This window comes from Pavona decussata, unplaced genomic scaffold (genome assembly GCF_977016875.1).
Source record: "Pavona decussata unplaced genomic scaffold, jaPavDecu1.1 SCAFFOLD_165, whole genome shotgun sequence".
Classification (NCBI taxonomy): domain Eukaryota; kingdom Metazoa; phylum Cnidaria; class Anthozoa; order Scleractinia; family Agariciidae; genus Pavona; species Pavona decussata.
The window spans coordinates 237,394-259,484 of record NW_028145576.1 but is presented as its reverse complement, the minus strand read 5'-3'; the positions used below and the strand labels follow the sequence as shown (position 1 = coordinate 259,484).

At 38.5% G+C, this 22,091-nt stretch overlaps 1 protein-coding gene and 1 long non-coding RNA gene across 3 annotated transcripts; one reads left to right on the top strand and one right to left on the bottom strand.

Moving 5' to 3' along the window:
- The first annotated feature begins 2,000 nt into the window (after positions 1–2,000).
- LOC146464321 (solute carrier family 25 member 32-like) lies at positions 2,001–19,417 on the top strand. 2 transcript variants are annotated; one of them, XR_014868522.1, is made up of 12 exons: positions 2,001–2,271; positions 5,252–5,346; positions 6,493–6,548; positions 9,226–9,311; positions 10,627–10,743; positions 11,381–11,430; positions 12,562–12,675; positions 13,822–13,914; positions 14,798–14,856; positions 15,469–15,519; positions 17,004–17,427; positions 18,625–19,417. XR_014868522.1 is itself a non-coding variant. In XM_085129947.1 (11 exons), exons 1-11 carry the CDS (start codon positions 2,085–2,087, stop codon positions 17,074–17,076), a joined length of 981 nt encoding a protein of 326 aa, XP_084986073.1. In that variant the 5' UTR covers positions 2,001–2,084; the 3' UTR covers positions 17,077–18,196. The 2 variants fall into 2 exon arrangements, 1 of the variants encoding a protein (XP_084986073.1); XM_085129947.1 differs by lacking the exon at positions 18,625–19,417 and having other exon boundaries at positions 17,004–18,196.
- Positions 19,191–21,993, bottom strand: LOC146464320 (uncharacterized). Its single transcript, XR_014868524.1, has 2 exons — positions 20,787–21,993; positions 19,191–20,716 (listed from the first exon to the last, which is right to left on the bottom strand). It is a non-coding gene; the product is annotated as an uncharacterized LOC146464320 (long non-coding RNA).
- Between the last annotated feature and the right edge of the window lie 98 nt (positions 21,994–22,091).

The following is a 22,091-nucleotide window of genomic DNA, read 5'->3' as shown; positions in this document are numbered from 1 at the left end:
AGTTAGGTCTGACAGAACGTATAAGTTTATCCCCTAACGTTTTTGTATGAATAAGTTATACGCTTATAATATTCGGATGAGCATTTATATTCCCTAAGATTTTCGCTTAATTTTCGTAGTCACAGGTATAGCGGAAAACGTCCCTTAAGATTTTCTAATTAAACTATGGCTACTACGTGTCCTCGGAACTTCGGCAAGACTCATCACCAGTATAGCTAAAACTTTCGGATGAGACAAAAAAGTCCCCTCAAACTTTCGACACGAGTAAAGTTCCCCTAAGATATCGAAACAGATAAATGTATTTTAGGGCAGCTCCAAACAGGCTTCTAAAGCATGCATACAAAAATCTGTTTAAGGTACTTCAGACGTATTTATTAAGATTTGGTCGTTGGGTGCCCCTGAGACATTGCATCATCGTTAGCTTGTGAGCTCTCGGGGGTGGGGGCCAAGAGCTTGCTCGCAGGGTACTCGATTGGTGCCAAATCGAGCAGCAATCACTTTCGTTCAAACTAAGATCCGAACCAAAGAGTCAGCTGCAACTCTTGCCTGGTCAGGTGGAATGGAACAACTCCTCAAGGCCGAATACTGGCTTAATTTGAACATCGACCAAAATATTCGCCGGAAACTATACGGTTGGGATATCGACAGATAGTCAGCCGGCGAGGAAATAGGCCGAGTTGGCTAACATCAGGGTATATTCCGCAGGATTGAACAGAATAATTATTTTATTATTCAACATATTGATGTTCCTTGATAATAAAGCACAATGGATTTTGTAAGTGTTTATAACATAGAGGGCAAAATTTTCTTAACACTATCGAGGCACACCTGCACTGCGAAGCTTTCTACCGCTTGAAAATCGCACGAACACAGATCGATAAAGAAACAAGGCCGGATTTTTTCCCCATTGTATTTCCCCTTATTTTTTTAACTCAAAAACAAAAAACAAAAACAAAAAACAAAAAAACGAAACAAAAAAACGAGCATTTCTTGAATCGGCGGTCACGCTACTGCGAGACGGCCGTATAATACACCCTATGCAAAAATGGCTGACATTTTAAAATTCTTTTGTCTGCATTCAAGTTGGCCTCACTAGCCTCGTTCACGGTGAAATATTCTTTTGATGTTTAAACTCAAGAACGAGGTTAGTGAGGCTAATTTGAATGCAAACAAAAGAATATTAAAATGTCAGCCATTTTTGCATAGGGCAAAGTTACTAATTGCTACCTCCTCCTGATTGGCTGAGCACGCCATTTTTACATTTAGTTGGTTTCTTCATCTTTCAGGTTCTTTAGAGTTTGACTTTTAAAGCCGGATTGTTTGTGCCAAAAATACTTGGAAATCAAGTGCTACAGCTACAAAGGAAATTCCTAAACGCGAGCTTTCGTTTCTTACAATAAACAGCAAAAGATTATTTGTGTCAAAAGCTAAAATTTTGATCGGATTTGCTTGGTCAAATAACTGAAATCATTCACGGCCCGAGACGAAGTGGGAGAGTTTCACCTCGCTATGGCTTCTTCCAACGACTCGGCGATAACCGAACAAAAATGACAGTACCCTTTTGATGGGACGAAGGGCGAAGCAGGTCATATTCAGTGCAAGAAATTATTATCAAGTTCGTTCTTTAGATCCACGGTTTTCTATTTTTATCGATCTGTGTTCGTGCGATTTTCAAGCGGTAGAAAGCTTCGCAGTGCAGGTGTGCCTCGATAGTTTTAGGAAAATTTTGCCCTCTATGTTATAAACACTTCATACGTAATCGTAATGAGTCCTCGTAGAATTAAGGATTAATTTTCACTTGTATTTGCAAAAACTTTGAAATACGCGTGAAAATTAATCCTTAATTCTATTCGGCCTCATGCGATTACATATACAAATAAATAACGCGGCACCTGTTCCGAATCTCATGGCACGTGCCCCGGCACGTGCCGGATACTAGCTGCGGAGAGCTGGGTCGAGTCTTCCGTGGGGGACTGGAAAATACAACCATTTCAAAATGGCCGACGCAAGTGGTGGATGATGAAATTCCATAACAGTGGCTTTTCGCGCTTCCTATTTTCATTGCTGCCGTCCTAAAATCATAAATGGCCTTGATACCGTTTTATAATACCATGGGTGAACGTCAGGCCATTCCAGAGCGGCTGCCATCTCCAAAGAGCTCATCAATAACTCGTTTTATTCGTTACGAACATCTTGTGGCTGGCGTTTCTGGGGGAGTTACTGCGACTCTTATTCTGCATCCATTGGACCTGATAAAAATAAGATTTCAAGGTAAGGTACCTCGAACAACGTTAATGTCTTTTTAATTTTGGTACCGGATTTGGAGAGAGAAATGTCACTGATATTGCGAAATATTCGAATTCAATGCTGCTTCTATGCTATGCCCCCGGCCCATTTCACCTCGCCTTTCAATAAGATGCGGACTCTAAACTTCAACCCCAACTTCTACTGCCGTCAATCATAATTACGGCGACAACCTACTGACGACAAATATACAGAAACCAACAAAGTGGATCAAAATCTGCCAATCAGAGCGCACAACCATAACCTTTTGTTCCTGTTGAGCCAAACGTCGTTGTTTTCTAAGAGGTCCACCGTAGTGATCAATGGCAGTGAAAAGCGTAATGGTTGGTTAAACTTTGAACTTCAGAGTCTGCATGTTTTTGAAAGGTGCTAGCTGTGAAAAGGGGCATTGCATGCTTGGCCAGAAAAGTTTTCAAATTGTAACAGTTGCCTTGAAAAGCCATTAATAACTACTTAATAACCGAGAGTGAGGTCCTTACTTGAAAATCTTAAACTGAGGCCTTGCTGTATTGACTGAGTGATAGCGAGGTCAAAACGGCTAAGTGGAGGCTTGAGATTTTCCCATGACGACTGAATGGTCAAGGTTATTAAGTTTTTTTATTTCATGGAAGCCTAACCCTAATTCGCATAATCCGTAATCGGCCCGTTGGCATTTCGGGTGCGTAATGCCCTGCTCTGCTCTTGCTCTTAGCCAATCAGAGCACGCGTTATATCGGCCACTAGCCTTAGCCATATAATAATCCAGCTTTATCCATTAACGGCCGAGGCGCCCAAAACCGGCCGATATTTTCCGTGCGCCCGCGCTAGGTTCCTGCCTCCCCTAGAAGGGATAATTTTGTCCTCTATTGTTCTAATTGTCTTTAGAAAAGACTGACCAATCAGAATCTATCGTCTGTGCATATATTTTTAGGTCTTAGGGGGGTCTAGACACAAAAAGGTTTTTGTCTTCCGAAAATATCAGATTTCATCGATAATGGCGGGCCACGCGCTTTACGCTTAAATATGCAAGACACCAATTTCGCATTTTCCGAAGGAAAACACACCTTTTCGAAACGGTAAATCGAAAGAGGAACTTCTAAGGAATACTCAACAGTTTCAACAGCAGAAATCCAAGCAGTAATGGCGAAGAAATTATGCTTCGAGGAAAATTTGTAGTTTTACTGAGGCGATGAGCTGGCGGACATCTCAAATCATTATTTTCGCCATGGACTTTCTTGGTGATGTTAGAGTGTTTCTTGCAATACAACTCACAAAGAATTACAGGTTTGATTGTGGATTTGTACTGAAATACTATTCTAATTGATCGATTCTTCGTATTCCGAACAGTTTTCGCAAAAGTTTTGAAAAACGTGCCCCGCACGGGTCGATAAATTCGCTTCAAAATTGACTCACAATTGCTTCAAATCGCTTGCGAGTCGGTCGCCTCGCGGCAAAAATTATATGCGTTTTCTTCTAAGACCTATATAAAGACTTATTTGAATAAATGTTTTAATTAGGAAAGCTTTATTGCCTGTTTTTCTTTCTATTTTCATTGATGAAAAGTGATAACTGCCTAATCTTGCGTAAACAAACACGTCTTCTCAAGAGCGGATCAAATTACTGCCATGTGACGCGAGGATCAAATTTCATTAAATTTTCGAGATTTTTACCTTCAGCTTTGTTTTTTGGGTAATCTTTAATTCGCAGGTAGGGTATTTTATTCGACAATTGGAAATTCTAGCTATTCTAGACCAAAGGAGTGCTGTTTCTTTGACCCAGTAAGTTGTCAATTTCTACTGCACATTGGGTTAATTATTAACAAAATGCTAATTTGTGAAAATGTCGAAAACACGTGGGCTGCAATGGGTTAAAGGGCTACTTGAGAGTTTTCAACATTTCATGAGCAGTCCTTAAAGTTTGTGAGAAGCATCATCTCGCGCTGTTTTTAAAAAGCGAGAGACTGGGTAGTAAACGGAAGTGGTACTACTACTAACTACTAGTACTATTGCTGCTGCTAAAAGCAAGAAAATCCCTTTAAAGATAAGGTTTTTACCTTGAGAGCACATTAAGCTGACAAGCTTTTTGTGAGTTTGTCTGATGTCTTCCTTAAATGGCACTTATTTTAGCGCATCAAGGAACATAAAAACCCTTCTTCCTCCATTGGCAAACATTTCAGGACAAGCACTCTGAAGTTCCAAAGGATCTGAGCAAATGTTCTACTGTTTTAAAAAAAGTGCAAAAACAAGTTTTACTGTCTTGTGTATGCAATGTTTTATATGGTCTCAATAAACAATCAGACTTGATTTGTGCAAAAGCTTTTAGTTAATTAAATCTCTAGCATGCTTTTTATCATTGTTTTCTAAAAATTTTACATACTTTTTACATACATATATTTTACACTTTTTACGTCATTGGCACTCTTTCCCTCTACGGTGTATGTTAATTTTTTCCACGCATTGAAGTTGATAAATCAAAGAGCGGTTGGAACATTGTTTCGATTTTTTTACCGTTATTTTTTGTATTGTGAGACTTTGAAAATATGTGTGAAAATTGATCCTTAATTCTTCTTGGCTTGATGCAAATATACATGTACTACAGTAACTGTAATTAAAAATTATTCCATGACTGGTATTGGATATACAGATGACAGATAGGCAACAAGGCATGACAGCACAGAGTTGGGTATAACATTTCATATGCAACAAACGTGCGTGAGAGAATTTTTTTATTAAAATCAACCAAGAAATAATTATTTTTGGATGTTGCTGATTTCACTTCGCAAGAACAACCAGAAGACAATGTAATGGTTGCTAGTTTTCTTGCATGGTACAGTATAATGGCTCATACACCATGGCAGCTGAGCCAACCAAATCCCCAGAATTTGCATTATACAATGATCCAGTTTTTAACAGTAATAAAACATGACAGTGAAATATGTTTTTTGTTGCAATTTTAAATTACATGTTAGTGAATGATGGCAGTGGGAAGGTCCCAGCATACAGAGGACTTGTGGATGCTGTGCGGTCAATCGTTAGAGCAGATGGTGTGAAGGGATTGTATCAGGTTGGTTTTGTTTACAAAATAAGTGTGTATAAAGCTTCTCAAACTCTTTTGTAGCAGGTGGCAGCACAGTGAGAGCACTTTGATAGTCAGAAAAGGCTGGATCCCTATGTCTACCAGTGGCCGATTTATACATGTACAGCTGTATATACAATGTAGATCTCAAAGATGGTACAACATTTGCTTACCACTGAGCAAGATGTTACTATGATCCTCTGATTACAATGATTTTTCTGATAAACGATAATTAAATAACTTTTCACTATACAGACAATAAGAGCGAACAATGTAACAACGTACAGTAATATTAACAGTATACATGTACATGTAAACTGTTCCATTTTCTGCTCTTATATTGTTCCGCACAGCTATTTTGGGAAATAATGTACCGGTAATTGTAGAACGTTCCGAGCTTTGTGATGAGAATAACTAATTTTAGATCTTAACATCATGCATGGATTATTCTGGAACTTTCCACAGGCCTTTACAACATTCTTGATTACTCCTGAGAGCTGTCTCTAGACTTTCCCTATGCCACTTACAAATGTATTTTTTCATAATGTTGTTTTATAGCGGCCTTCACATGGTTCTGTTTAATACTTGAAGTCATTGGAACAGTTGGTCTGGCCCAGATTTACATGTAGCTGAACTATATACATGTACACCCCACTCTACATTGAGGTCCTTCCAGTTATTGATTTCAACTGGATGGACCTAAATTCAATCCTCTAGCTGTAACCATTTTTATCCTAACTGTATACTCAAAACTAAGTTGTCAATAAAAAGAAAAAAAGCTAAGGAAAGTTGAAACTTCTGAAAAACTTGGGCTTGGTGGCAGCAAATTTGATGAACAATGTAATATTATTGTAAATTTTTGAAGTATAAACTATTAAGGTAAATTTCAGGAAAAATTGTGGAGTTTAGCGCCTTACTGTATGTTCACATATTTATGAAACAAGTTTTAACGTCTAAATTATAATTATGCAGGCAGATTCTGCTCCTCCTCTCGTCCTTGTCTAAGTCTAGAGGAAAAACAATTGGATAGTGTTAAAATTAAATAATTACACCTGAAAGTACATTTTACAGCTTAAACTGCGATCCTGTCAGTAAAAAGTGACTTCTGAACAAATCTTTCTGATCACATTCTAGGGTGTAACACCAAATGTGTGGGGAAATGGGTCTGCATGGGGTCTGTATTTTTTCAGGTAAGTGCTGTGATAGGTTGTTCGTACCTCTTAAAAGGCTGAAAGTGCTTGACTTATTATGTGTATGCATCACTCAATTCCAAGAGTGGATATCTCTACCCCCTCCCCTTCCCGGGCATTAGCATTTTTTTGAAATTAAACTGCAAAATGCCCCATGGCTGGTACAGAACAAGCGGGTCAAATTCCTCATGGAGCAGTTGCATGTAAAAAGACGTCGATCTCTTTGCTTCTGGGTTTACCATTATTCTGACTGATGGAAGCTTACATGTATTTATACCAAAGTAAGTCTCAGGAAAAGTCCTGTTTCTCAGTATTGTGGTAGTGACTGTTTGTTCTGTGGATCTGCGATCTCATTTATGTCCTGCTCATCATGTACTATGTGACTGTTAGTCAAGTGTTTATTGCCTTAAATGTTGGTGAACGTTTAATTGAAACAAAATGGCAGTATGTACATGTATTATGAGGTGAGAATCACAAGGCTGTCAATTGCCCAGGGGCACACTATAGACTAATGCCTGACCCCTGGAACAGACAACGTTAACAATACCATGCTAATGACTGGGGGAGGGGTGGGGGGTACTCCTGGAATAGCCTGATGCATTGAACTATGAGCAAGAATTTGCTATTACTTTTTGAAACACAAGCCATGGTTTTATATCAATCACCAAAAGCCATTGAGCTAAGTGTATAATTATGCTTCTCTCAATGCTGATCAACAAATCAACTCTTCTTCAAATTGTTATTGAGGAATGGCCTGAAGTTTATAAGCCACTTAACTCTTAAATTAGTTAATACAAAATATGTACATTTCTTACTATTGAAAACCTAAGTCACAGTAGTTTAAAATTTTGATGCAGACCAGGACAAAAAAAAAAAAAAAAACCATTGACACTGATGGAAAGTACACATTAGTAAACAGGCCAAGTTGTAGTTCCCTAAAATCAGGAAGTTTTTGCAATGCTTACATGTATAGTAACATATCTCCATGCAAATGTCTATGTAAAACTTCTTACTTAATGAAACTAAAACTTTCGAATAAGATTACATTTAGTTAAACATTTAATGATAAAATTATAAGTGAAAGAAGTTTTACATTTCGATGACTTTATGTCATCATTTTCAAGTGAAAAGAAAAGAAATTGACAACTTAATGCAATGTATATACATGTACCGTGTAAGGCGATAAAACTTCTTTCACTTATTTTTATCATTAGATGTTTAACTAAAACTTTGCTATTTGAAAAGACACTGATTGTCAAACGTGGCCTTTTACTAATTATTTTAAGGCGTCTTTCCAGCATTGTCAACGTTTTTTTTTGTTACCAGGCCTACAGGTCACCAAAATAATGTGTCTGAGTTACAGTGATAAAGAAGAATTGTTGAGCTTTTGTTACAAATACACAATTACATAATTATGTACACATGTTGTAGGTTAAAATGAATCCAGGTTACAGTAAAAGGATTTCAACCTAAGTTGATTTGTATTTTCCTTTGTTAAGGACGGTGCCTACTAATACAGAAGTATTATTACAATGCGGGGAAAAGCAGATCTTAACAAGGGCTATTGGAATCCAAAAAGAAAATTGGGGGGTAACCACGCATTTTTTAGAGATAATTAAGAAATAATAATTCTAAAAAGTGCTACAATACAAAGCAATACAGCTGTATATGGCATTTTTTATCAATTGAAATTGAAGCTAAATTATCTCTGAAAAATGCAGGGCTACCCCTAATTTTGTTTTTAAATAGCAAGAGCACTTGCTAAATTTCGCCTTCTCCGCATAGTTTTAACCCGCACAAAAATATCCCTGTATTAGTGAGCACTACCCATAGGAAACCCGAGTATCTCGAGATGCGCAGAACGTATGCGCAGTAACAAAAGTAGGCACAGTCCTTAAGGTTGGGTAATTTACATCTGAAACAAAGGAAAATACAAATCAACCTAGGTTGAAATCATTTTAACCTGGGATTCATTTTAACCTACAACACATACATGTAGTGTGTAAGCTCAATTCTGACAAAAGTCCATTTGTGATGAGTTAACAAAGTTAGAAACAAAAATAGGTAGAAATAATTTTAAACCAATTAAAATAATAATTCAGAGACAAGATCTTGCTATCAAAGTGTACAGTAAGTGAGTTTTTAGCACATGGTCCCAGGCATGGTTCATGTACATGACTATTAATATACACGCAAATAGAGATTCCAGATATACTGTCCAGGGCCCAGTTGTTCAAAGAGCAGAATTAGCTCTATCAACTGGATAAATCGCTATCCACTGATTAAAATGTAATCCAAGCAATACATTTTATTTGCTGGGTAGCGACTTATCTGCTGGATAGGGTCATCTGCCTTTTGAACAGCTGGGGCCAGGGGCCCGTTTCTCGAAAGTCCCGGTAACTTACTGGGCCATAGTATAGTTTTAAATGTTTTTTCGCCGATTACACAGGGATTACAGACATGGTACTTGGTCAATGTTTTCACAGAATTATAAGATTTTGAAATTAAGCATTCAAAGCTGACAAAAATTTGATTTCTGTCAAGAAACATTTATCACCAAAGACACTTATCGGGTCCAATAAGTTACCGGGACTTCCGAGAAACGGGCCCCAGGTCTCTGATTCAAGACAGTTTGTTTCTAACAGTCTTATGATATCATAATTCTAAATTGATGCAGCTATAACATGTTAAAAGCATGGATGCAGAAAGACAGTGATAAGCCTTTGGGAGCTGAGAAGCACCTTATTGCAGGGACTATAGCAGGTAAGACAGTCAATTGTATTGAATGTAATTGTACAAATTACTTATTACACATGGGCTATTGGACAAATACGAGAGGGAGAGAAGGGGACAATAGTCCCCCATCCTCGGCCTCGCTGGTGCCAATTTAGACATGTTTCCACTCCCCTTCCCTTCCCCCATACAATGTTGATGAACAAAAATTGATCTATGCATGTGATGTCTACAGCTGTACAAGTGTTAACGTTCAATATTGAATTGGGCATCAGTGGAGGATTACATTAATTAATGAGTCTTACAGCAAAGATTGATATTGGCAAAGTTAAGTGAAAAAAATTTTCAAAAAGACCCAAGTGTCCCTAACTTAATTGGCCAAGATTGTACATGTTTGTTTTGAAATTTTAAATTGGAAAGGGGACATGACCGTTTACCCCACTAAGCTTTTGCCACAAGGTTGTGCATTCAACACAACTGTTACCTCCCCTCTGAATTTCCTGGATTCACACCTGATTACTGTAGCTGTAAGTTATTGATCTTATTTCTGGTAAAGAAATTACATGTATGCTATTTAACTTTTTATAAGCACTGTGCAAAGTGACACTGACATTGAATCATCTTATGCCCCATTCACACCAAGGCTTGAACATGTTTAAAAGCTGTTTAGTTAAACACAGTTTAAAATTGTTTCCTTCTAAAAGCTGCTTTCGAATTTTTGTCGACTACAGCTTTAGCACAAATGAAAGCATCAGTTACATGTAAAGTTTACTTGAATCCTATGTCAAAGCCAATGGTTCAGCTTTCTGTTAAAGATTTTCATTTTGTTAAACCTGGTTTAAGTAAATAACATGTTTTGTTGATGTGGATGGAGCTTTAGTCACTCTGGTAACAAAAACTCACAAGATATTACAGAGCTTGCTGCATAATGGAAAATTGAAGTGACTTGATTCATTCAATATTCTTCAAAAAAGGACGGTTATATAGTGACCTGCTTGTAATTGCATTAAATTATTAGAGCTATATAATCTTCTAGTGATTACATTCTTTCCAGTTAATTACCTCAAGCACTGATCTTTCTGCTATTATCTTAAGGCAAACAGTTAGATTTTATATGCGGCAGTTAAAGAAAGTGCCTTCCAGTTTTATTATTAATAAAATAAAAATGGCATTTTTATCATTAAATAAAAATGGCATAACAATAATTTTATACCTACATGTATGGTGATGCTCCAGTATTTGAAAAAATCAATCAATCAATCAATCAATCAATCAATCAATCAATCAATCAATTAAGCAATCAATAAGATTTCTTTTGACCATATCTGGTAACTTTTCTCCTCAGGAATTGGAACACTGACAATAACAAACCCAATATGGGTCGTCAAAACTCGGCTTTGTCTTCAGTACACTGGTCCACAAACAGGTCTTACACAAGCGCCGCAGTATAAGGGAATGACTGGTGAGATGGTTCATGTTCCCTTTTTATAGTTTGTTACATGTAATTGTCAGGATCCATTTAAAATAATACTGTGTGTCTTTGCTCTGCCCTTTGACATTTTCAGTTAAATGTACGGTACATGTATTTCAGACAGACAGACTTAATAAGTAAATTATAAGATAATCTAATAGAAAATAAAAATTACAATAAATTACAAAACGTGCTGGAGAAACAGAAAAGAAAGAAGAACAGAAGAATGCGTGCTTCTAAAAATTAATAAAGCTTTGTGGGAAAAGCGAGCTTTACAGCTTTTTTGAATTGTTGTTGCTTAATATCTCTGAAAAATATGTACTTACCCCCAATTTTCTGTTGGATGCCAAATTGGGAGGCAAAATCCTAAAACCTGTGAAAATTTGTCCCCTGAAAGGACTTAAATGATTTGTCACTAAGTGAATGTGACATCAGTGGAGCCCTGGTGGTAAAAATAATGGTTGAATTCTCAAAATACAGTAATTATTGCTCTAGAATTCCTAAGTACTTTTTTTTATATGTTAAATTTTACTTGTTATTTTCATTCCTTTTTCATGTTTTTAAAGTCATTGATGTATTATTTTGGACTGTGATCAAAGTATTAACTCTTTGTTTCTTTTGTGTATAGATGCCCTTCTAAGACTCTGGAGACATGAAGGAATCAGAGGATTGTACAAGGTACCAGATTTGCATGTTTTTTACAGGCTATTACAAACAGTGAAAACCACAAGATACTGTAGAATAATGCAACAAGCTCACTTTGGCAAAGGAATGCTGTTGATATTTATAGCAAAATTATCCATTTTGATTGTCCCTTGCACCTTCCACCATATCTTGAAAGATTTCAGAAAGGTTTCCATTCCCCAAGTTGGCAACCAGGTCTTATGGCAGTCAACTACAACGTGCAACAGAAATAGTCCACTACAGTGCACTTAAACTTTCACAGTGACTAAAATACAAGAGGCCTGGGTAACTACCCCCTACATGTACATGCAATTGTACATGTAAAACAATCAGTACATTTCAAATGTTGTTCCAGAAAATAACCGTACTCCCCACAACAATTTTTTTTGCTACCCCCCAATTCCTAGCGGTATGGAGGATGTTTGTCCCATTAACCTAGTTTAATAGCGACGAGTCTCCTGTAGCTTAGTGGTAGCGCGTCTGAACTAGTAATCGGAAGGTCTTAGGTTCGACTCCTGATAGGAGCACTCGGATTTCCCTTTTCCGAGTATGCCAGTGTCTGAATAATACATCATTGTCATAATGGTTCTAGTCAATATCACAGTGTGATGCACATCACAAAATATTGGAAATGTCAACAGTTTGCAATTTTTGGCTCCTCACGCAATCTTTCTTCCCCAGAGGAAAGATTGCTTTCCAGAGCGTCTGCGAGTGAGGTTACAATTTTGCCAGGTCCAAGTCCTGGAAAAGTGCCTCAGGGCATGGTCAATAATCTGATTGATACCTTTTTGTTTTCTGCTTGGTGGACTGGACGAGGGGCTGGTTAGGAAACCTTGCCATAAAAACAATGGTGCTCCAATTTATGTTGGAAGGGCTGCAACCCTCCACAATCCTTTGTTTTAACGTTCACACCATAGACGAATATCTTAATAAAAACGTTTCGATTGGTCAGTTGCTCCAACACATTCCAAATTCTATTGCTGTTTGTGTGGGGTCAAGGCCAAAAAGGCAAACAAAAACATATAACAAAGAAGTTTGTCAGGTTTCATAACTATTGCCTTCAATTAATTATGGTGACACCAGTCTGCATGCAGATGCTTAACCTTAAGCTGTTTATGTGTCCAGGGTTATGCGCCAGGACTTATTGGTGTCTCACATGGTGCGCTCCAGTTCATGGCTTACGAAGAACTCAAGAAAAGCTACAGTCAATACTTCGGCACACCAATCAACAAAAAACTGGTGAATAAATCTTGTTATATACTTAGTTTTAAAAAAAATGCTTTCATATAGTCATATGTACTGGTAAATAAATCTTGTTATTATATACCTAGACTTTTACTCAACAACACGAGCACTGTGATTGGTAAATTCTTGTTCACGTGCCCCTGATCAAACACAAATGTATCCCGACCGGGATACAATTCCGCAGTTGTTGCCCTCCCAGTTGTTTGTTTGTTTGTTTGTTTGTTTGTTTTGATGTGATTGTTGAAGAGAAAGTCTAAGTATAATTATAACAAGGCACTTAATATATGGTCCCTTGGGAAACCTTCGTCTCGGGAAACATCAGGACTCGAGGGAAAACAAAGCTAACTGTTTCCCTCGGGACCATACATTAAGTGTATATTATAAATCATATTTGAAGGACTCGGGGCATAACCAACTAATGGTGCATTTGAGATCGCGTTTTGTTGTTTTAGCTCAGATTCAGCGGAGGTTTTGCATGTGGCCTTGAATTCCTTCAGGAAACATTGCTCCAATGTGTTGTCCGCTACTTTACGTTTCGTTTGCAATAAAAACCTGTGGGAAGGATTTCTGTTTTTATCACAAAACAAAGCACAAAGCAGCAGATAAACCATTGGAGAAATGTTTTCTGGACGAATTTAAATTCACATCCAACAACTCCAGTAAATTTGAGTTAAAACAACAAAAGGCTATCACAGATGCACTATGCATATAGGCCGGTTATGCACTGAAGTCTTGAATTATAAATGCTTTTATATAGTCATGTGTACTAGCAAATTGCCCTAACATAATTAGATCAGATAAATAAATAGCATAAATTTAATGAGATAAATAGCATTGGAACTCTTCGATGAAGTGGTTTCAATGGCAGGTAAAAGCTCATGGACCGACTGAGCTACGGACGATCAAATTCGGAGGTCGTGGGATGGGTTCGATTCCTGCCGAGGTCAAATATCTTTTTCTTTGTCTCGTATGGTCTCCTTTTTCCTTACTATAGCTAACGCTCAATCATGGGAATTTCATGGGGTCACTTAGCATTTTAACATATGCTACAGAGTGAATTCTCTGATCCATCATTTCTGTCCTTAGTGCTAGCGGCACAACATTCATTTGTAAACTTGGACATGTTCCTTCTGTCTGCAGAGTTCCACAGAGTACCTCGTGATGGCTTCATTATCTAAAATCTTTGCTGCCACTGCAACGTATCCGTATCAAGTGGTCAGATCAAGACTTCAGGTGAATGAATGAAGGCTGCTTTCATATCAGAGGAAGAAAGTTATCTATAATAAAGTTCGCTCATAATGCCACTTTTGAAGCCATTTTCAAAACCCTCCCCCATCCTCCACCAACACCAACCAGTGAACCCCCTTGGAAAATCTCTGTTTAAAAGCTAAGGACGACCTAGCAGGTATCAGGGCAACCTGAGTATTGGCTCAGGTTGGTCAGCGTTATGGATTGGGACAACTTGGAGACAACTTAAATTTCGAGCACTCTAAGTTGTGACTTTACTCGTTTTAAGTCTGTGCTGGAGAGTTTTCCTAGTTTCTTTGAGCCCAACACTGACTCATCTGTATCTTGCTCAAGACAGGCCAAGTAATATGAACAACGTGTTCGCGCAACTTGTCGTGTAGCAAATGTTGCGTTGCAAGTTGCATTCCACTCTTTTTCACGACGTCTTCTTTACATTTACCACATTAAAAGCATTCCCTCTCTACAAGGCTTATATGCTCGGATTCGGTCAGGTTCGTGAAGGTTCTTAGTGTTTCAGCTCACGGACCCCACTCTTAAAAACATTAAGACTTGGGGCTGTGGCTAATGTGGCGGGGCGGAGTTGGTAACGCGCAATAAACAATCGCAAGTAACAACGCAACATTTGCAGAGCGACAACAGTGGTCTTGGGGGGCTTCAATGGTAATTTGTACTTGCACCGGCTTCAGTTCCAGTTATGGCCTCTATGGTGTAGTGGCCAAGTTGTTACCTGAACATACGTTGTGTCGACCCTTCTACAACCTTTATTGGCTGCTTGTAGATCATTGGCGCTCGTGGGATAATTGTTTAATGGTCGACGGAAAATGATGATATTGTTAACAGTGATTATTGTGTTTTGTTATTCTCGTAGAATCAGCACACTATGGCCGAGTATAACGGTGCCGTGGACATCATCCGTAAAACTTTCAGGTGAGCTCAGATCCGTTCGGCTCCTCTTTGAAGAGCAAAGCCGAAACTCTAATTTGCTGCTTCAAAACTCATAATTTTCTTCCATTTGCGACGAGTTTCATTTTCGCCATCATTTCACCAGAAAAAAAGAACTTAAAGGTTGTAATTCCTATTTCACATTGTTGGCATATAACGTGTAGATGATGAACTTGTCCAAGATCAGATCCCTAGATCCTCTTTAGACTTTTTCAAAGTCCGTTTTCGTGCGAGTCCAGTCAGGCGGGAAACGTCGTCGCTCGTCGGCCACTCTTTCAGCAAAATAATAATAAGACGACTTGATCATGAGGCAAGTCTATTTCATCGCAAATTTGTATTGTTGACATGTTCTTGTCCTCTGCCTCGAATGCATCACACAAGTATTTTCTTTGTTGTACCAAGCAAAGTATTCCCCACGTTTAATTTGTACGCGTTTTGTCCTCCTGTAGCTCTGTTTTATCGACTAACTGGCTTCAAAAAGAGTATGAAACAACATTCTACGATTCAAAGTTGTCGTAGTTATTGTTGGTGAAGGTGCTTCGTTTTTTTAACTTTCCTTGTAATCTTGGTTATGTGGTTTGAATTTTGACATTATAGATACGAAGGGGTAAAAGGCTTTTACAAGGGACTGGTCCCTAATATTCTCAGGTAAGATGAATTTATTCCAGTTTATTTTCATTGATAAGAAGTGTCATTACATCATCTCGGAATAAAAAGTAGGTAAAGTCGCACTAAGAGCGTAAATGGTTCGCACGGCCGGAGCTTAACCCGGTGTCTGTAGCATTAATCAACTATAAGTATGGCTCCTCCCCCCCCCCCCCCCCCCTCTTCCTGGATGGGTCGCTAGTCCATCGTACGGTTACCCCCGGAAGTATGTCGCCGGTACCTATGTTTACAACCGGATAAATAGAGACTAAGTTAGAGTGAAGTTTCTTGCCGAAGGAAACAATGCAGCAATGAAGAGACCAATATAACCTCGAACCAGTGGAATAAATGTCATCGTGAAGTCTTTTGTGGCTCTATTTGGTATCGTGTACCCTGGGGCGCCAGGGGAGGGTAGTGAAAGAGTTTGACGGGTATGCTAGAAAAGCCTCGAGCACCCAGGGTAGTTATCGTGAGTATTTTTCGTCATACGGTCAAGGTAACTTCTGTTTGAAGTGTTATCTCGATAAGGAAAGATGGTAAATTTAAGCTCGGCGACGAGGTACAAAAAAATAAGCTTAACATTTCTCAATCCCCGTTTGAGTCGTCGAACCGATTATTTACCCAATTTCGCACACCTCTGAGATGGGGAGTGGGGAGAGGCGGGAAAGGGGGGGGGGGGGATGGGGTACTTAGTGAGAGCCACATGTTTTCATGTAGGTCTTTTTACTTGATGTCCACATGTGACGCTACAGGGATTCCACGCAAAGTATAAGTTCAATTTGTGACCGTTGGAAGTTTTCGAAATACAGTATAAGGGAATGTACCCTTAAATAGTTCTCTACGTCGAAAAGGACGAACGGTCACACATAAGAATTATCCCATGTGTGAGCCCCCTGTGCTGACACGCGTCTTGCACACGTACTGCCAATATCAGGACCCTGTTGTTCAAAGAGCAGATGACTTTATCCTGTGATAAGTTGCAATCCAATGGAGCAAATTATACTCCGACTAATGTATTTGGCAAGATTCCTACACAGTCCTGTACTGTATTTTATTCATGATTTGTTGGTCCACACAGAAAATTTTCCACACATTTTGTTTCCTGGATGGCGAACTATATATTGTATATCTTCTTCTTGTCTTACTCTGCCCGCTTCGATTAGCTTTCCCTACCCGCGGTCCAGTGTATCTAGTAAAAGAAGTTGCATTTCTATGTATTTATACAGTTAATGTATTTATACATTTAATGTACACGTAATGAGGAATAAATAAATATGTTGAACTATCCAGTGGATAAAGTTATCCAATCTTTGAACAAGTAGGTCCTAGTGTCCAAGCTGTTGTGAAGGAAAGATGCCAAATTTTGAGCTTGATCTGTAACATGTCACTAACATGTGACAAAGAGAAAATCTCCGACGGGAATCGGAATTTCCAGCACCAGGTGGTTGTCGTTCTTACCCTGTATTTTTGTTTTGCTTTTTTGTTAGGGTCACCCCAGCGTGTGCGTTAACTTTCGTGGTTTACGAAAATGTCATTCACTTTCTCATGCCTTCCAGTTGATTCGCAGTGATTTAATGACCTAATGCGAAGACGGTGGAACAGTTCCGAGTTCGTTACGGCGGGCTCGCGCTCGCGATATTTGAAGTTAAATTAAATATCATGTTTCATCCTTGGAGCCACGTAGACATTCAATCGTGGGTCTAGGGTTCTTGTTTGGCATACCACATGCGCGAAAAGAATACCTTTAACAATGGGGGAGCGTGTTCACAGGCTAGTAAGAACTGTTCAGAGACAGAAAAAATACAGAAAGAAACAATGAAATAGAGCTGATATGTGATACAACTTTGGAGCTTATTGTGACTTCAATCTTTTCGGAGCCAGCTCTTCTTCGCCAAAAGGATGTCTGTCCACGTTCCTAAGTTAATCATTCGTGTCAAATGTTTTTTAAGGGTATGAGTTAAGGTAACTCGACCCAGTTATTTTTGGCGGTACCACCCTACTTTGAACCTCTCTGGTATCCCCACCTTTACTTTTATCGTAAGTGTAACACATAGAATGGATAACATATAGATCAATCTACAAGATAGCAAAAAAAATTTGGCGATCGGAGTAAATGTCGCGTGGTTCTAGTGCCACGCCCCTTTGAGGTCTGAGTCGAAATTCTGCTGTTGCCGGCTTTTTTTCGTAAAAATCTCTCGGCTACACATAGTGCGCATTAGTGCCTTGCGCTGAACAGAGTTACAACAAAATCGCAAAGACCAAATTCGAGAAATTTAGCGCTTTCCAAATTTAGGTCATAATTTTTGTAAAAATGATAAGCAAACTTTACACGATTATATCTAATAAACTATGAGATTTATTCCTTTATTTTGGGGATCTTTATTACAGATGGGTCCTTGCAAGTCAGCAAAAAGCTTTAGGGCCTTGTAAATGCGCGCGATTTCGAGCAATGCAAACATATAGAAATGATAGTTTTAGCTATTTGTTGACGCTTGTCAGCGTTTCAGAGTCCTTCTCACAAAAAAGCATTTTCTTAAAAATTCGTAGTTTTTTTTTCCTTCCATTTTTTTCAGGGCCACAATTGATTAACTTACTACCCGGATTCTGAATTTCATGGTCATTAAAAAAACTGTGACATTATCTCCTATAAGCCCAAACATGAGTAAACATTCAAGATTTTTAGCGTTTTGGCTGAGTTTGTGCTTTGTGCTTTGTGCTTTTATCTGTAATAAAGATCCCCAAAATAAAGGAATAAATCTTATAGTTTATTAGATACAATCGTGTAAAGTTGGCTTATCATTTTTACATAAATTATGACCTAAATTTGGAGAGCGCTAAATTTTTCGAATTTGGTCTTTGCGATTTTGTTGAAACTCTGTTCAGCGCAAGGCACTAATGCGCACTATGTGTAGCCGAGAGATTTTTACGAAAAAAAGCCGGCAACGGCAGAATTTCGACTCACACCTCAAAGGGGCGAGGCACCATAACCATATGTTATCCTTTCTATGTGTTATCCATTCTATGTGTTAAACTTACGATAAAAGTAAAGGTGGGGATACCAGAGAGCTTCAAAGTAGGGTGGTACTGCCAAAAAATAACTGGGTCGAGTCACCTTAATAACATTCAAACTCCTGTTGTGCGTGTCTCAAATCTTCCGAAGAGTGTTTGGGCCCGAAAAGTAATTTTCTTATCCCTTTCCACAAATTGATGGTTTGCATGTGACGTTATGGCGGCCATGTTGGTGGACAGGAACAACAAGATTTTTCTCCTCTGGGAGTTCACTGCCATTTTTATGCAAACTTTGTAAACAAATTTTCTCCTGTTTTGTCCACCGACATGGCGGCAACGTTAACCGCCTATTGCGGTTGTGTTTTTGTTCAAAATGGCTCAATGTGTTTTTTAATCTTGAAAACTTAAAAAAAGTTTTTGCTTTCAAATTGACAAAAACTGAAGTTTTGGTAGTACATTTTGTGCATGTAAAATTGTTTTTCCGTTCAGAAATCTATTCGAGAGTTTGAGAAACGCATACCTTACACTTGTATTGAGGAAAGCCATCCCGAATTATCATGAATTATATAAAAAAAACCCTGAAAGTCTACACACCTTCTGGTTGGTCAAAAATCTATGGTTTATTATACCGATAGACTCGCAAAAAACTACAGTGGTTGTTACTATTAGTTATTTTAATTTATAAAAGCAACAAAGCGCATTTTCTATGGGTTAACTGTCCTAATAAACCCACCGTGTGATGTTGAATTACAAGTTTTTCTCGTGTTCTCCCAATATCCTCCGTTCATTTATTGCTCAGTAAACCCGTAGAAAATGAGGTCTATTGCTTAATAAATGGCAAAACCCACATACTTTCCAATCTAAGATGAAATAAAGTTTATATATGTCTGCATTCTGTTGGAATGAGTTCTACTTTTTACCCCCTTTTCAGCCGCCCAAGTGACGTTTGTAATGCAAACGTAATATTTTTCTGCTCAGCTATTATCTTAGTGGGCAGGAAATATAGTTAGTTACATCAGAGAGGGATCTCGGTGTCGAGGTAGACAGTTAAATCAAAATCCAATTCCTTACTCCAGAAACTATGGATTGACTGGTAGGAGTTAGGAATTATGATATCGTTTGGATAGACAGATGGATAAAGACATTTCTCGGCAGTCATTTGTATAGGAAATACTCTTTCAGGTGAAAACGTTCTAACCAGAGCTACGCCTTTTGCGGAAAGAATGCCAAAAATGCACCTATTCGTCGGCTCAGTCTACCCAAACGATCCCACAATCCCTTATTTGCACCAGTTTTTTCACACTTCCTGGAGTGGGGAACAGAATGCCTAATTTCCCGCAATGGAACTGCGCAGGAACCTTGGATTGCAAGGCACTGAATTTCCTGCATGTATTGTTAGTACGCTCACACATGTGCTACGGTTTTAACTCAAAGAGTTGAACTGTCATCAAAAGACAGGCTGGAAAATCCTATTCTATTTGTGACTTATTAATTATTGGCGACAGTCCCCAGAGTTGCTTTTGCAGTGTAGGAGGCATTACTTAGTTAAGTTAGATCTTTCTCAGTTTGTAACCTTCAGTCTACATTAGTCACATTACTGGCAATTACCTGAACAACACTAATAACAGAACTTCGTGCTCCCTTGGCTCTTATTTTATAATTGACGCCCTGAAAAGTACCGAATCTCTCAACAGTTTTAAAAGTCAGCTAATAAAAAATTTGTCTCGTATGTCCACGCAGGCAGCATACGAACTTACAAAATGGTCAGTTCGAAATGCCGCCACATTAATTCTCTGTTAGCGAACTCTTGCTAATCTTTCATTTAGGTTTTGGCTTCAGTTTATCTGTAATTCAGTTTAGTATGGGTTGGGTGGAAAGGCCATATTTGTGAAGCATAGTTAAGTACATCGTGGTTTTTTTTTACATTTTTATACCGTTGCTGATTATTGTTGGGAAATGATATAAAATCATCAGCCCATTTTGCAAACACCACAGGGAACAGATTTGGGAGCGAAATATACCCCAGGATTCAATGCCATACTACCGCTGTTGCTACTACTGCTACTAAATGTTGCTGCTGCCACTGTTACTGTTACTGCTGCTACTCAGCAGTCTACCGCTAGTGTTACTACAGTAACTGCTGTTACAGCTTCTGCTGCTACTGTCTCTAGGGAGTTTTGGGAACTTAAGGCTGGTTTCCATATGATCGCAGACCTTATTGCGATCTGCGATCATATGGAAACCAGCCTTTAAGCAACAACGACGGCAACGGCAACGAGAACGACACAAAACAATAGGTTTAATGAGGAAAAATAATCGCTCTGCACGTGCGTTATGTTTTTGTTCATTTCTTTGTCGTCATCAGCAAAACAACAATGTGAAATGACCAAATTCAAGGTTTTGTGGAGAACGTGAGCACACGACGATGAATTTGTCATTCTCTATCAATTTAGTTCCCGGATACTTCGGCCACATTGTGCAAATTGAACGAATTGGAATAATCGCGAAGTAGTGCAAGTAACGCGAAGTTATATTTTCAGGTGACGTTTTCGTTACCGTTGCCGTTGTCGTTGCTTAAGTAACCCTTTTAGCAACGACGACGGCGACGGCAACGAGAACGTCAAAAAGTAAAATACAACAGGCTTAATAACCAAAACAAAAACTCTGCACGTGCATTACACTTTTTGGTACATTCTTAGCCGTCACTGCACGACTAGGACGTGAAATCTCCTGATGAATCGTTTTATGGAGGACATAAACACACGACGACGAGTTTTTCTTTCTCTTCTATACTTGGTTGCGGTCTCCAAGAATTCAACTCCAGGAAATTTCACCTACATTTGATATTAAAAGCAAATTGGAATAATCGCTAGAATGTTTCAAAAAACGCTAATTCATTTTAATAGTGAGGTTTTCGCTGCCGCCTCCTTCGTCGCTTTTTCGTAGAGAAGACTTTATTTGCTACTTCACAAAGCACTACAACGCTATCTTACACTGCGCTATCTCACTTACATTTACTTAACTTACGTTGCATCATTTGCTATATATTACACTGCGTTAAAGTACAAATAAACAATACGTGGAAGTTCATTACTAATTACACGATTCAAAACAACGCAATAGAGTGTGTGCACGACGGCCATGTTGGAGGACCAAAACAATACAATGATTTTCCTTTGGGAAATATATTCTATTTTTATGCAAACATCTTCTATTGTTCTAGTTCTCCAACATGGCCGCCGTGCACACACTCTATACAATCATGTCAGAACATAGATGATAGGGTTGGTAATAGACAGGTACAAAGAAAAAAACTTAACACATCGCAAATGCAGAGAGTGGTCTAATTGTCTTTCACATCTGATTTTACTTTCCAGTAAGACAAGAAAGACCTTTAAGCTCGGAGACTCTGACTGATTTCTTGCGAGGAATATGTGATATTTGGCAATAAGAAGAGAACGATTTAACGCATAAAAGCTCTTAGATTCAGGTTTGTAGCCATAAAGGATTTCACAGTAGTTGAGATTACTATTGTCTGAACGCTTTATATAACACCACGTTATAGC